General features: G+C 28.3%; 2 protein-coding genes across 2 annotated transcripts; one reads left to right on the top strand and one right to left on the bottom strand.

The window, feature by feature from the left end:
• The first annotated feature begins 5,794 nt into the window (after positions 1-5,794).
• On the top strand, positions 5,795-8,409 carry LOC122712132 (G patch domain-containing protein 4-like). Its single transcript, XM_043931527.1, has 4 exons — positions 5,795-5,981; positions 6,089-6,211; positions 6,317-6,497; positions 6,567-8,409. The coding sequence occupies exons 1-4, from the start codon at positions 5,909-5,911 to the stop codon at positions 8,308-8,310; spliced, it is 2,121 nt and encodes a 706-aa protein (XP_043787462.1). The 5' UTR covers positions 5,795-5,908; the 3' UTR covers positions 8,311-8,409.
• A 201-nt stretch (positions 8,410-8,610) lies between these two features.
• On the bottom strand, positions 8,611-9,737 carry LOC122712157 (probable transcriptional regulatory protein BLi02909/BL01150). The gene is made up of 4 exons (XM_043931558.1): positions 9,527-9,737; positions 9,185-9,431; positions 8,897-9,059; positions 8,611-8,820 (listed from the first exon to the last, which is right to left on the bottom strand). The coding sequence occupies exons 1-4, from the start codon at positions 9,699-9,701 to the stop codon at positions 8,611-8,613; spliced, it is 795 nt and encodes a 264-aa protein (XP_043787493.1). The 5' UTR covers positions 9,702-9,737.
• Between the last annotated feature and the right edge of the window lie 5,068 nt (positions 9,738-14,805).

The following is a 14,805-nucleotide window of genomic DNA, read 5'->3' as shown; positions in this document are numbered from 1 at the left end:
TTTGGTAAAGAAAAGAAAATTGATGGTATATTTTAGATAGATCGTATTTCAAAAGAAATTGATTATTCGATTTCGGTTAAGAGTTAAGATTAATTTATTGGATTGTTGAAACGAGGAATATTTTAGTTGGAAAGTAGAGGTAATTTATTGTAAAATATTTCTACATTTTTTTTAAGTATCGAGCTACGAATAAATTTACCTTATAACTTATTCTTTCCAGTAATCGTGATCATTAATATTAATATAGCATAGAATAAGAAAATAATAACACTTTATTTCAGAATATCAAATTTTATATCAAATCGAAATTTTCTACTTCTTAATTCTTAATTTTTCAATTCATTAATTCGATCACATTTTATTTTATCCATTTTCTCAAAAACATCAAAAGATGATATAAAAGTGGTAAAGTTTAAAGAAACGATATGAGAATCGTAAAAATCTCATAATTCTTAGATAATGGGTAAATAATTGTAACCGCACATTTCACAGAACTATTCGTTTTATAAATAGATCGGGAAAGTAAAGAAGTAGTTTTCACGGAATTCTGTTTTTATCAATACATACATGCACGTTCCACCACGGTCTGAACTTTATATTTTTTTAATCTAACCGTTAACAAAGCGTAATTCCATAATTGCAGCGCTTTATTGTTATCAGTTGCACTTGTTAACAACGCAGATAAAGAGATTATCTTTCAAAATAGAACGCAACCGTTGAATCATTCTTCCTGTTTTATCGAGCCACCGCTAGAAAATTCTCTAAAATTCACTCTTTTCCTTTTTTATCTATACTACTGGCTATTTATTTTCGATTAAATTATCTTATACGATATATAATATATAATAATAATAAAATTCCATCTCTCTTCGAATTTTGCATCCATTGTTGATTAACACGTTCATTCTGATAATATTCAAATTAAAAATTTAAACTCAAGAATATTTCTTCTTTTCTATTCGACCGATCTTTTCCATGTGAAAGTTTTTTTTCATTCATCGATTCCTTTATAATTTTCTTTTTAATTTTTTTAATAAAATAATAATAAAATTTCATCTCTCTTTACTTCGAATTTTGCATACATTGTTAATTAACAAGTTCATTCTGGTAATATTCAAATTAAAAATTTAAACTCAATCCTAAGAATATTTCTTCTTTTCTTTTCCATTCGACCGATCTTTTCCGTGTGAAAGTTTTTTTTCATTCATCGATTCCTTTATAAATTTTTTTAATAAAATAATAATAAAATTTCATCTCTCTTTACTTCGAATTTTGCATCCAGTATTAATTAACAAGTTCATTCTGATAATATTTAAATTAAAAATTTAAACTCAAGAATATTTCTTCTTTTCCTTTCCATTCGATCTTTTCCGTGTGAAAGTTTTTTTTTCATTCATCGATTCCTTTATCGATAGGATAATAAAATTCCATCTCTCTTTACTTCGAATTTTGCATCCATTGTTAATTAACAAGTTCATTCTGATAATATTCAAATTAAAAATTTAAACTCAAGAATATTTCTTCTTTTCCTTTCCATTCGACCGATCTTTTCCGTGAAAGTTTTTTTTTTCATTCCTTTATCGATCTTTATCTTTAGATTAAGCTGTGGACGAAGCCTAAAATCGAGGGCCCGCAGAAAGGGACCGCGAACAGTTCTCTCGAATAATGGGCATAGGACGAACCCGAGAAGAATCGTGGACTAAAGCCGCACCTTGTGCTGGCCACGTAAGTATGCGACGTGCACACGTTATAATACTACGTCCGCCAATGTACCATGGAACTAAGGTTATTGCGACCACCGATGGAGCACCGCTTTCACCTACGATCCTCAACCCTCGTAGCGTTCACCTGGCCGATTTCAATCTCGTTCCCTTGAGTTTCAATGAATTTTTTCAAGTTTTTCAATGAGTTCAATCGTTGAGGAGGAATATTGTTTCGTTGACGAGAATTATTATTTCGATTATTTTGTCCGATTAATTATTATTGTTATCGTATAAAAATCTGAAGAAATGAATTCTTAAATAGTCATTTTTAAAATGTGAGGACTATCGTTAAGAATTTTGAGTTTTGGATGCTCTTATTTTTCTTTTTTCCAACGGAATGGAATATGTCAAAGAATATTTGATTACATAATGTTTGTTTCGTTAATTTGGTAGAAGAAATTTAATATAAAATCGGATGATTCGTAAATTTTAACGATTGTTCATGAATATTGACTGTATCTATTATACTAAATTTAATATCTAAATATTAATGAAATCATTCAATTTTTAATGAACGTAAAAAAAAAAAAAAAAAGAATATTTAATTTCTCTTCTATAATATCAAAAAGTTAAATATATATAGGAGTAGAAAGATATAGGTGCACATTCTATAAAATTTTACGATTTTAAGATTTAAGTATGTGCAAATTTCTCTGAAGGGAGATAAGAAATCTAGGCGTGCTTTTTGTTTGAAGACTTTTGTTAGACACCATTAAGATATCGTCAAAAACAGCTCGTAAAGTTTTAGATTTAGATTTTTATTATTATTTCCTTTATCAATACTATTTTATAATAATCTCCAATTTATTAATTTTGATTACTTATATGTAATAATAAATATATCATATTTATTATATATTATTATATATTATTTAGTATATATGTAGTAATAAATACGAAAAAAAAAAAAAATTAGAATACGTCCTAACGTACAAATTAAACTCCTTGTATCACGTAATAAATAATTTTATCAAACGATTGCGCATTGTTTTAAAGGCAAAGGTCTCGATGGTTACGAGAAAAATCGATGGCTCGACGATTCTGTTTGCATTTTCTATTTGCATTTTCCGTTATGTCAACGCAATTTTTTTTTTTTTTTTTTTTTTTTTTCTTCTTCGCAAGGGGAATCTACTTTCCGCGAGGAGACGCGTTTAACGATTCATCAATCGGACAGAGAGGGTTACGAGATTCTTCTTCACGCTATGATAACTTATTGAATGCTAAAACCTTCTCGTTAAATATACGCACTTTTGTCCTCTTCATGCCACTCAACGTTGAAATTAACGAATTAAGTAAGTTTGCAGCGCTTCGGTAAATTTGTCGATCAAAACTCATTGACCTCGATGGTCAATAACAAACAACAACAACAACAACAACAACAACAACAACAACAACAACAACAACAACAACAACAACAACAACAATAATAATATCTTCTCTCGAAGGATGCAAATTTCCTTCCATTAGACATCGTGAAATCATCATTCTCCATGCCTGCAGAGTATACAGAGTTGTGAAAAAATTAAGAACAAAGATACACATTCATCGAGGCGATTGGTTGATCGCCCCCAACCCCCTTCGTTCGAGACCTCGGAGTTTACGGCGTTTCGGGGCACAAGCCGTTCAATTTCCGCGGCGGACCATAAAACCCCGCGCCGCGAGACGTGGCGGACGGTAGTGTATATTGGCGTGCATTTAGCTCGTCGCGCGCGCCGCTGACAGAAGAGGGATTTGCCTTCGCCGCTTTACTGGATTTACCGAGACACCTCGTGAAACACGCCCATGTTTGACTTTAGCTTTTGAAGCGGCGCCGAAATTTTCACAGAAACCCACCGCCTTCGCGCTAGACGAGGAGAGAGGGAGAGACGGAGAGACAGAGAGAGAGAGAGAGAGAGAGAGAGAGAGAGAGAGAGAGAGAGAGAGAGAGAGAGATGTACAGCCCCGGGGAACGATACAGAACTTATCACGACGCGTAGAACGATGTGTCGACAACGGAGAGAATAGATTGTTTGTCGATTTTTAGTCACCTCGCGCGCTATAAAGCTGCCTCGCTCGTAAATGCCTTGCCTTTGCGGGGCCTTGTTTCGTCGTCGTGCGCTCACGTTGGACGTGAACGATCATCTGTCGAAAGTAGACTCTTCGACTATTTTTTTTTTTTTTTTTGTATATGAATAACGATTAATATTGATGATGATGAAATAATAATGGTTTTATTACTAATTTGTCCTTTTTGAATCGTCGTGATGTTAATTTTTGATGTTAGATTTAATTAGGTTATAAAATTAATTTGTTAAAGCGAAGCAAAATATGTGTTTCGTTTTGTTATTTGATTCTTAAGTGAGTTAGTAATTAGTGTAAAATTGTGTGATATTGTTGGTTTAATAGTAATAATTATAGCATCAAAACGATTGGTATTTTAATATTTATAATGTAATTCGTATGATAATAACAATGATGAATTAAGAAAATAAGGAAGAAATGTATATTTATGTCATAATAGCGTAAAATTTAATTAGAATTCCTTTCGTCCCAGTAATATTGTTTTAATTTAGTTTTAAATCGACAGTGTCACATATGTCATAATATTTAATTAGAATAGGAAAACTTATTAGAGTAGAATATATATATACAGATGTATATGATGTATATAATAGACGAACAATGAATTTTGATGCCCTAAGAATTTGAAAATTATCTCATTTTATTATTTTTGTATTAATGATTACTAAAGTTTAAGTTTACTGATTGATTTTAATACTATTTATCAATAATTAATACTAATCGGATAAGTAATAGATTGGATATAAAATTATAGGGCAAATAATGTAGGTAAACTATATTATCATACAGTAGTACAGATCAACAATTCTTGTATCCTTTAGAATTAAAAAAAATTGTCAAAAAATATTCGAATTTATTATGAAAGATAAATATAAAAAAATATTTCTAGAATTAAAAATAATTTGCTTGATTGACATTTAATTTTTTTTGTTTAAGAAGTTTAAAACTATTAGACAAATTTAAAATTTTTAATTATTATCTATAGAGATTAATATTTGACGTACATTTATATTATTTAATATGTAATCTAGCAACTTAGTCTAATTTCATTGCTTCATCATAAATATTAAATATTAATGTTATAAATTATATAAATATATATTATATAAATGTAAATGTAATATATAATATTAAAATATAAATGTAATATATAATATATAATATAAATATAAATATAATATAAATATAATATAAATATATATTATATAAAATATTATATAAATATTATATATGACACATAAAAATATAAAAATATATACGATATATGACATATAAAAAAAATCTATATATATAAAATATATTAAATATAATATAATAAATTTTTTTTTATGATATATAAAAATAGAATGGAATAATTTTGTTTAGATTTTTAATTGATTAATTGAATAATTGAAAATGTTATAAACTTAATTAGAAATTGCTGTTATCATTCGAATGTATATAAACAAGGAGATAAATAATTTAATAGGAATAGGACTCGGATAAATTAAAAATGTGGATTCAACGCCATCTCTAGTATATCGCAAATGAAACAATCTTAAACAAGGAGAAGAAATAGTGAAAGAAGAATAGATAAAATAAGAATCAACAGCGCTATCTCTTGAGTGTTAAAGACATTTCTTTAGAATTAACTTTCTAAAAGCTCAAGAGATGGCGTTCATGATCAATTCTTATCCTATTTCTTTCCTTCTTTTATTATTCTTTCTTTTTCTTTGTACTTGTTTCATTTGCGGCACTTTAGAGATGGCGCTGATTCTATATCTCTATCTTTCTTGCATTATTTCCTTTCCTTTTAAATTTTTGTTTCTAAATTTGCACTCTAGAGATGGCGCTGATTTCACAATTTTTAATCTATCTTTGTTCATTATTCGCTTTCCTTGTTTATTATATTCTGCGAATTCAAAAGATTATCTATGTTATATCTTGTTCGTGGTACAAATATGTTTGGCATGGTGTCTATATAACTTTTTTTTAAACTATAAGAAAAAATATAAAAACAATTGAATTAATTATTGGAAAATTTTCACAATACAGTGATTATATTAATATTATAAATTAATTATAACTTTAAAAATTTAAATAAAATGTCTATGCTTGCGGAACCTCGTAGAAAACAAAAATGGTCACTTAATCCTCGAGGAAAAGAATGGAGCGAAGGTTTGTAAAGATTTTAATTTATTAAATTTTATTTTTATTATCTAATTAAATAAATATAAGTACTGTGTCTTGAGATTTTAATGATATTTATGTCTTTTCGAAAGTAGATTCGAACAAATTTGGACAGAAAATGCTAGAAAAGATGGGTTGGACAAATGGTAAAGGACTTGGAGCAAACGAACAGGGTATAACAGAGCATGTTCGTGTATCGTTTAAAAATGATACAGCAGGTAATAATTAATATAAATTAATAATACAAATGTTATTTAACAATTATAATTAAGCAATTTATATTTAATAAATAATATCAAATAAAAATTATTTATTTTTTCTAGGCATTGGATTTAAAAAAGATAGTATTAATGAAGCATGGACAGAACACCAAGATAATTTTAATGATTTTTTACAAAAACTTCAACAGAATGAAATTAACAATGCGCAAACAGAAGAAAATAAAAATGTATTAAGTGGAAAATCGTTAGAATTGAAATCCAAACAAAGTCGTGCTCGTGTTCAGTAAGTTATATATAATATATTAAAATATAAAAATGTTTCATTTTTTTCTTATTTTATTATTATTCTTAGCTACCAAAAATTTACAAGAGGAAAAGATATAAATAAATATAGTGCAAAAGATTTAGCAAATATATTTGGTCAAAAAGAACTAAATATAAATAATAATAACAATAAGGACGATAATAGTTCAGTTGGTATTCAGGAAAATAGAAATGGTGTTATAACTATAAATGGTGGTAATATGACTGAATATTTTATGAAAAAAGGTCAAGATTTTTCTTTGATGCAAAATAAACATAAAAAACATCAGAAGAATAAGGAAGAATCTGAATATCCTGGATTCGGATTTGAATCTGCACTTAAAAAAGTACAATCTCATGAAAGTAAAGAAATACAAAATGATTGCAATTATGTTTTTGATAATCCTTGTATACAATTAAATTCTGAAAATATTTCAAATTTTAATAATGAAATTGAATTTTCTAAGAAAAGAAAATCTAATAACATTGAATTAAACTTAAGCGACAAAGTTAAAAAATTTAAAGAAAATAATATAAATGAGAAAATATGTACAAATGGTATAGTGAATGCTGGTTTAAATTTAGAATATCAAGATAATGAAATACATAATGGAAAAGAATTTGAAGTATCTAGAGTACAATTTGGTGTTACAAATTCAGCTTTAGATTTGAGTGATGAAGTAAATAAGAAAAGAGTAACATTTAATGATCACATAGAGTATAGTACAGATTGTATAAAAAAGAAAAAAAATAGAACTACATTAGATAAGTTCGAAGTTGAAAATAAAAAAGTTAAAAAAAAGAAAAAACATGATGTTATTACTGATAATTCAATATTATCTGGTTTTGTTAATGAAGCTTTAGATGTTGTAGAAACAACCGAAGAAGTACATGATAATGAAGTTAATGAACGTAAAAGTAAAAAATCTAAAAAACGAAATCGTCAATCGAATTTAGAAACAATAGTGGAAATAGAGGAAGAAAAAGCATGCGAAGATGAGATAAAGATTAAACATATTAAAATAAAAGATAATACACTTGATAATTCTATAGATCAAGATGTTCCGAATAAGAAAAAGAAAAAGAAAAAAGATAAAGAGAAAATAGAAATTCATGTTGAGAATAAATATGATGAAAAAATAGAAAAAAAAATAATTTCAGAAATAAATACACTTGAAAAAGAATGTGAAATTCACGAAGATCAAAAAGATACTATTAAAAAAAAAAAGAAAAAAACAAAAGATAAAGTCAAAAGCATTGAACCAAATATAGAAAAAGAGGAAAATACTAATCCTATAATTAAATCTGAAGCTAAAACTTTGGAAAATATAGAAGAAAAAAATAAAAAATTAGAAACTATACAAGTAAAAAATAAGAGACTTAAAGAAGATGATGGTATAAATGATCTTAATTCTAAAATGATAAAGAAAGACCAAAAAAAAATTGCTAATAAAGAAAATACAGAAAATACAGAAAACACGAATGAAAATGAAACAAATAAATCGGAAAAGAAAAAACATAAAAAATTAGTAAACGAATATGTAAATAATAAAAATTTTAATAGTATAGAATTTGAAAAAAAAACTGTAAAACAAAGAAATATAATACATAATAGAAATACACAATCAAAAACATTTAATAATAGAACATTTAATACTTCATCTAGTCCTTGGAATCAAAAAGCTAAAATGTCAAAAAGACTATTAATATCTTTATTTAATAAAAACTCTACTGTAGATTTTCCAGGATCTAATATGCATGATATAAAAGGTTACGGTGCTGATATACACTGAAATATAAAGAAATAAGTGTATTTTCAATATTTTGTATAATACAAAATATATATATATATATATATATATATAAAACATAATTGATTTAAACAATGATAACAATATTTATTATTAAAATTCTGTTAAAAAACAGAATTTTTTTTATTTATATTTTTCCGAAATAAAAATGTTTTATACATCTAAATAAAATGTATTCACATTTTTTAAATTATTATTTATTAAATTATTCTCTGATATATACAAAAAAATTTAAATTTGATTAATTGATAATGTTATTATGGAATAATTACAATTTTTAATTTAAGATATCAAAATATTATCTTCTATTTTTTCAATTTCTTTTATTTCTGTTAAAAGTTTTTCTTTACATTTTTTAATAATTTCTATATCTTTTTCTAATATTTGAACCCTAGTATTTGGTGTACATTCATTTTTTATAGAATGTATAGTGTATCCTAGATTTTCTAATTGAGTTATAATTTTTTCTGGCTGAAGAAATTCACCTCTGAACTATAAATAAAAAAAAATTTATGATAAAGAAATAAAAAACTTATTTTAGTAAATTATTGACAAAAACAATTAATACCTTAAAACATTCATTATTTTCATATTTTATTTCTTCTACTTCTTCTGCGTTAGCTATTATTGCATCTTCCATTGCTTGATCCAAATTACAGTTTTTAGAAGCTATAATAAAACTTGTACAATCAAACAAGTTGAACAGTGCTGAAGAGTCCATAATTTTGCCACTAAATATTATATAATAATTATAATAATTAGTATAATTTAATAATTAAAATATAATATAATAATATTCATAAAAAAAAAAAAAAAAGAAGAGAAGAAAATTTTATGTAAGTATGAAAGAACTCACTTGAACTTTTTTAATATAGAAGTGATTTGTAATTTTTGTTGCATAATATTGTCAGTTACAATGTAAAGAATAAGCATAACTTCTTTTAAAATGCGAACAGATATTACATAAGTTGTACCATTTTTTTTTGTGTTTTGTAATTTTTCTAGAATTGATTTTAATGTACTTTTTGGCATATTAGCTTTTTTTGCTTGATCAATTAACTGTGCTAATTTTACATTATTTGTTGGATCTGAGTTGCCAGTTTCTTTAACAAAAGAAAAAAAATTATATTCTTTAAATAAAAAAATTTCCTTTATTTATTTTTCATTTATTTTCTTTATATGTAGAAAATGTAAGTACCTTTAATCACAGCTTTCATTTTAAAAGCTAGGCTTCTAAATATTGCTGATTTTTCACCATCTTGAGCTTCTTTAGTAGCTTTAATATTTTTCCATTTACTATGACCTGCATATCTTCTCGTTTCTATAAAAATATTTCTACAAGTATAAATCAAAGTATTCCATTGATACTTCATTGTAAAAAATTGAGGAAAAGTTAAAAAGGTTATAACATTTATTAATATATGTCAGTGTCTAATAGGGAAATTTAAGATTTTAATGTTTGTAAATATGCTGAAATACTAAAATATAGGGATAAAATTTGAACAAAATCCCTATTAATTAAAAAAAACTATATTTTTATAACTATTTGAATTACTACGTTAATATATTTGTGAGACATATTTAGAAAATCAATTCGAAAAATTATAAAACAAATACAAAAATATTGATTGAATTTATTTAGCAATTGGAGTTTGTATTAGATGAAGCGAGATGGAAGTAAAATAATACAGCGCGCCGCATTATGGTGGAAAATACAACTATATCTTCATTTTATTTTATTTAATGTAAATTTCAATTACTTGATAAATAAATCTTAACCAATATTAGATATAAATATTTCCATATATCAATTTTTGTATTTGTTTTGATTTGTAAAATCGAATAGAGTTTGAATATTTTAATACTTACTTGTATATTTTCATATTAATCTTTAATAAATCATTTAGATTAAATTATTATATATAAAATATTTTTTAAAATATTTTTTATTTTTTTTCAAAAAATATACTTAAATATATATATTAAAATATATTTAAATAACATATAATAAATATAGTATAATTAAAACAGTATTGTGAATATTCTCAATTATACTATTCAAGTAATTTTACATGATAATATTATTATATTTCTGATACCACTATTAAATTTTTATTAAAGTTATCATAAAATTTTTATGTTTTCATTTTAATCAATTCATTGTTTTATCTATAACAATAATTGGAATTAAAAAAGTACTTAAAATTAATTATATATATAAATATTATTTTATTAATAATAATATTTAACTTTAAATTTTTATGAAATTATTGTCTGTACACAACATTGAACGCGTTAATTCACGTTCGCAGGACACAGAGAATGAAAACCGAAAACGGGGGATAGAACTAAGCGTTAACCGCAAACCGATACGATTTCGAATTCCACAATCTATCGTGGTTCAATGATGATATCCACCATTGAAATATCATTCAGATTCCAACTGTACTTAACGTCCATTATTCCATTATGCCATTATCGGAACAAGCGCCGCTCGACTTGTAACCAGATCCGCATACTTGAGTGTGGGGTGGTTTAATGATATGGATAAACGAAAAATAATTTATTGTGGCTGGTGTACAGGCTTTCGAATTAATTAATTTGCTCGTTATCTGAAGTGAAGTAGTTGAAAATTAATTAGCTCTCCACTTTTAAACGAGAAAGTATTGTATAAATTTGTCTTAAAGTATTTCAACAAGTTTCACTTGTGTATTTATACAATATTACAATCGCTACAATATTATAATCGTATAATTTAAAATTTAATTATACTTTAATCAAATATTTATTTTTTAAATAACGATTTTACAAATAGTTTTTCAAAGAAAATTGAATTTTACATATATTTATATCGAAAAATGTGTATACATGAATTATTCATTCTGTTTTGCGATCGTCACGATATTCATTTTACGAGAAAGGAATATAATTTTGCATTTGAAGTTTGATTTTTAAACAATAAATCGCTTCGCGAAATATAATGGATCGCATTGAATTCCAATGAAAAATTCATTTGCACTTCTCCTGGCACGAGAATATTTCGAATATAATCTTTCACTATAAATAATAATTCGATAACATATTAAAAAAAAATAATAATAATAATCACCTTTGATTTAACTTGATTCATACTTAAATTTTATTCAAAATTATTTCTATTAGAATTAGAATCAATTTATTTCAATGATTTCGATCTTAATTTGATTTTACCACACAAATTTTAATAATAGTATTTAACAGCGAGATTATAAAACAACGGTATACCCTTTTTTTTATTATTTTCAAAATTAGAAATATATCATTTGTTCGTACGTATAATTAACAATTCAATTAAAATTCAAATTTAATACAATTTATCTGAAAACAACGAGTAATAGGAAATGATATAAAAGCTTAATTAATTATTAAAAAAATAAGAAAATATTAGAATCCAAAAAGAAGAAACGAATTGTCCTCTTATATAATTCGTGAATCGATCAACATTTATTGGATCTTACTCGACGTAGCACTCGTCGCCACCGAAATTTTCAATCTACCACTCGGCCTGTTCGTGGTCATTCTTTTTAATTACCCCTCGAGCGACTTCCAGGGGGCCCGGGATCTAACCGTGTTAACTCCCATACCGGATGGCTCCTTTGACAACACCCGGTATAGGGACATGTTCACCGTGTCGTCATTGCCTTTAATTCACGTACGCTCGCCGCTTTCTGAACGGTTAACCAGACGGAGTAAGAGGGAGGGTGGAGGGTTTTAATAAATTTTGCACGAGAGTTCACCCTCCATTCTCCATTCCTATTAAGATGTATATATTCTTGCGCTCGAGCTAAACGCGGCAGGGGTTTCGCGGTCGGGGAAAAAGGGGCGTGTATTCGAGGCAGAATTTTCTTTTATCGATATTTGCATGTCGCTTGCTTTTTTTTGAAGAGAGGGGGGGGGGAAGAGAATTTTGAAAGATCGTTCACATCATGCTCACATTATTTTTTTCTTTTCAAGGAGACGAATTTTCATCTAATTTTTATCCAATAAAACGTTTCACGTGCAGTAAGGAAATACTTGCGCGTAATTCATTTACCTCGAAACCGGTAACCGACCCTTCCCACCCCTGTTCGACTCGCGGGCACATCGAAGGCAATAAGAGCGTGAATAGCAGGCGGTTGAAAAATAAACCGTATTTATACCTCATTTCGTCCGTTGCAACGTGAATTCTTGCACTCGTCTCTGTTCCTTATCTTCGTTTCGCCCATTTCGTCTACAGTTTAATACCCACTTTATCGTCCTCAAGGTGCACCACTCGCGAGCAACCCATTACACATGGGGGGTACGCCGATATCAAAACTACTCGTTAACGTTATTTCGTTATTTTCCACTGGAAATTCTTCTGTCTTTTCGCAATAATATTCGATATAACGGTTGTTTCGTTTTCTTCCATTCTCCTAGCCATACATCGAAAATGTACATATATATATATAATTCTATTTTTCGTCACATTATCCCATCGTAATTAAAAGACTTCGGGACAGGGATCTAATAAATCTTGTAACTCGCGTTGTCTTTCCGCCCTGATTCTCGCCGGAGAATCACTTTAATCCCCTTTCTCTCCTTCCTCTTACGCGTCTGCCTTATAGTCACCCTCTTTTCCCGTTTCTTTCACACTCTCCCTCCTCGTTCATCCTTCCTTCGTTTTCCCTCTTATCTTTTTTTTTTCCTTCTTATTTTTATCCTCTATATTTCTGTCGTTATATGACGTTCCGTCTAGAGTAACTTTTCTCTCTCTCTCTCTCTCTCTCTTTTTTAGGGTGGAAGTTCTCTAACGAACACGGTTGCGTCATCGTCTCGTGATTCGAAGTGTCGATGGAATAACAATACTAAAAAAAAAAGAAAAAAGAAAAAGAAAGGAAATGTTTAATTTCTATACGATCGTAATTATTAAAACAGGACAAATTGGAGAAATGTATAATTTTATATCGAGTTAATCAATGTAATGTTGTTATATATACGTTAGAGAGAGAGCAATATATCATTATTTGCATCGAAACTCAACGTACAGTTCTTTTTTTGTTTCTTCCTTTCGTGAATTCCTATCCTTTCCTTTCCTTTCCTCCTTTCGTTTAAATTCACCACCTTGTTCCATTTCATCCACGCTTCGCTCTAAGGTATTTTATGAATACAAAAACTGGATATACATTCTGATTCAGGCTACAAGAATTTTATTTCCTTTGTTTCTTTCGTGCATTCTTCCCCTGCCTCGTTTTTTCACATTAGCTCTTCACAGACCATTTGTAAGTCTTTCTCCCTTTTAGCAGAAGGAATAAATTTTATTATTATTCTATCTACCGCACAATTTTTCTTTCTTTCTCCCTGAATCTCATTTCAATTTTCTTCTCGAAATTTACTCCTACTTTCTTTTGTTCATCGATAAATCGTTACGAGTTGTGCAAAACGATGGAAGAAAATTCTTCCCTGTATTTAATTTGTCCAGTGTTTAATATCTATACAAATATTTTTATTCTCATTCATTTCTCCATTTTATCCAAACAATCATCGACGAAACTAGCGTCAATATAAACATAATTTAAAGAAGAAACATTAAATTTCAACATTTTAATATCAAATATCAACATTTATTTTTCTACAATTCTTCCTTCTTTAATACACCTTAAAAATGCAAATATAATCGCATATTTTCTCGCAAAACATTTGCATACTTTAATCTGATCCATCTCAAAATTAATCCACGAGATATGCAAAAAAAAAAAAAAATCACAATATTCGATATTTTCCATCTTCTTTGTTTATCCCACCCTGTTCCCTTCAATTCCTCGCAGTCCATCCTCGTTCCATCTTCGTCCTTCCGCCCTCTCTCCCTCTCCCTCTCTCTCTCTCTCCCTCTCCATTCCTGCTGCCTCTCTTTCGAGCCGTTCCACGCGTATAGGTATGTACGCCATGTTCAATTTTATGAGGGGAAACGTATACGAGCGAGCCGACGGGCGACGTTTAATAAAGGCGTGGATGTGTGCGCTAGGGGTGCTAGTTAGCACAGCGCTCGGCGCCGGCGACGACGTCGCCGTCTGGACGCCTATGGCCTCCTCTCAACGTCCTACACCGACGTAGACGTAGACGTAGACGTAGACGCGGCCGACGACAACCTCGTCTCACTCTCTTCAGGCACGTTCTGACACAAAGTGGTCGTTCTTTAAAAAAAATCCAGGGGACGTCTCGGTGATTTGAAATAATACCAACCGCCACGGCGCTTGGTGTCGTTGCGTTTCGCTTTTTTCATCGAGATTATTCTCCTCGCCCACGTATGCACAAGTGACAAGAGATTCGACAAGTAGGAGGGATAGACGAGAATTGCATTGAGTTGTTCCGTTCGTTCGAATTTTTCGGCCGAAAAAAATATTTAATATAATATTTTTTTCACGTGCATGTTGTTAAATGTTGTACGTTCGTGTTTCAAAAAAAAAAAAAAAAGGAAAC

This window comes from Apis laboriosa, unplaced genomic scaffold (assembly GCF_014066325.1).
Source record: "Apis laboriosa isolate Shangri-la unplaced genomic scaffold, ASM1406632v1 scaffold19_cov150, whole genome shotgun sequence".
In the NCBI taxonomy this organism is placed as follows: Eukaryota; Metazoa; Arthropoda; class Insecta; order Hymenoptera; family Apidae; genus Apis; species Apis laboriosa.
Note: the sequence above shows the minus strand (reverse complement) of the source record. Positions and strands in the feature narration are given on the sequence as shown.

Bases quoted from the DNA above. Each gene is read 5' to 3' on its own strand.
- LOC122712132 (XM_043931527.1), top strand. From the start codon at position 5,909: ATGTCTATGCTTGCGGAACCTCGTAGAAAACAAAAATGGTCACTTAAT. The intron at 6,212-6,316 runs GTAATAATTAAT...TATTTTTTCTAG, and splicing joins GTTTAAAAATGATACAGCAG to GCATTGGATTTAAAAAAGAT. The intron at 6,498-6,566 runs GTAAGTTATATA...TATTATTCTTAG, and splicing joins CAAAGTCGTGCTCGTGTTCA to CTACCAAAAATTTACAAGAG.
- LOC122712157 (XM_043931558.1), bottom strand. From the start codon at position 9,701: ATGAAGTATCAATGGAATACTTTGATTTATACTTGTAGAAATATTTTT. The intron at 9,432-9,526 runs GTACTTACATTT...CTTTTGTTAAAG, and splicing joins AATGAAAGCTGTGATTAAAG to AAACTGGCAACTCAGATCCA. The intron at 8,821-8,896 runs GTATTAATTGTT...TTTTATTTATAG, and splicing joins AAAATAATGAATGTTTTAAG to TTCAGAGGTGAATTTCTTCA.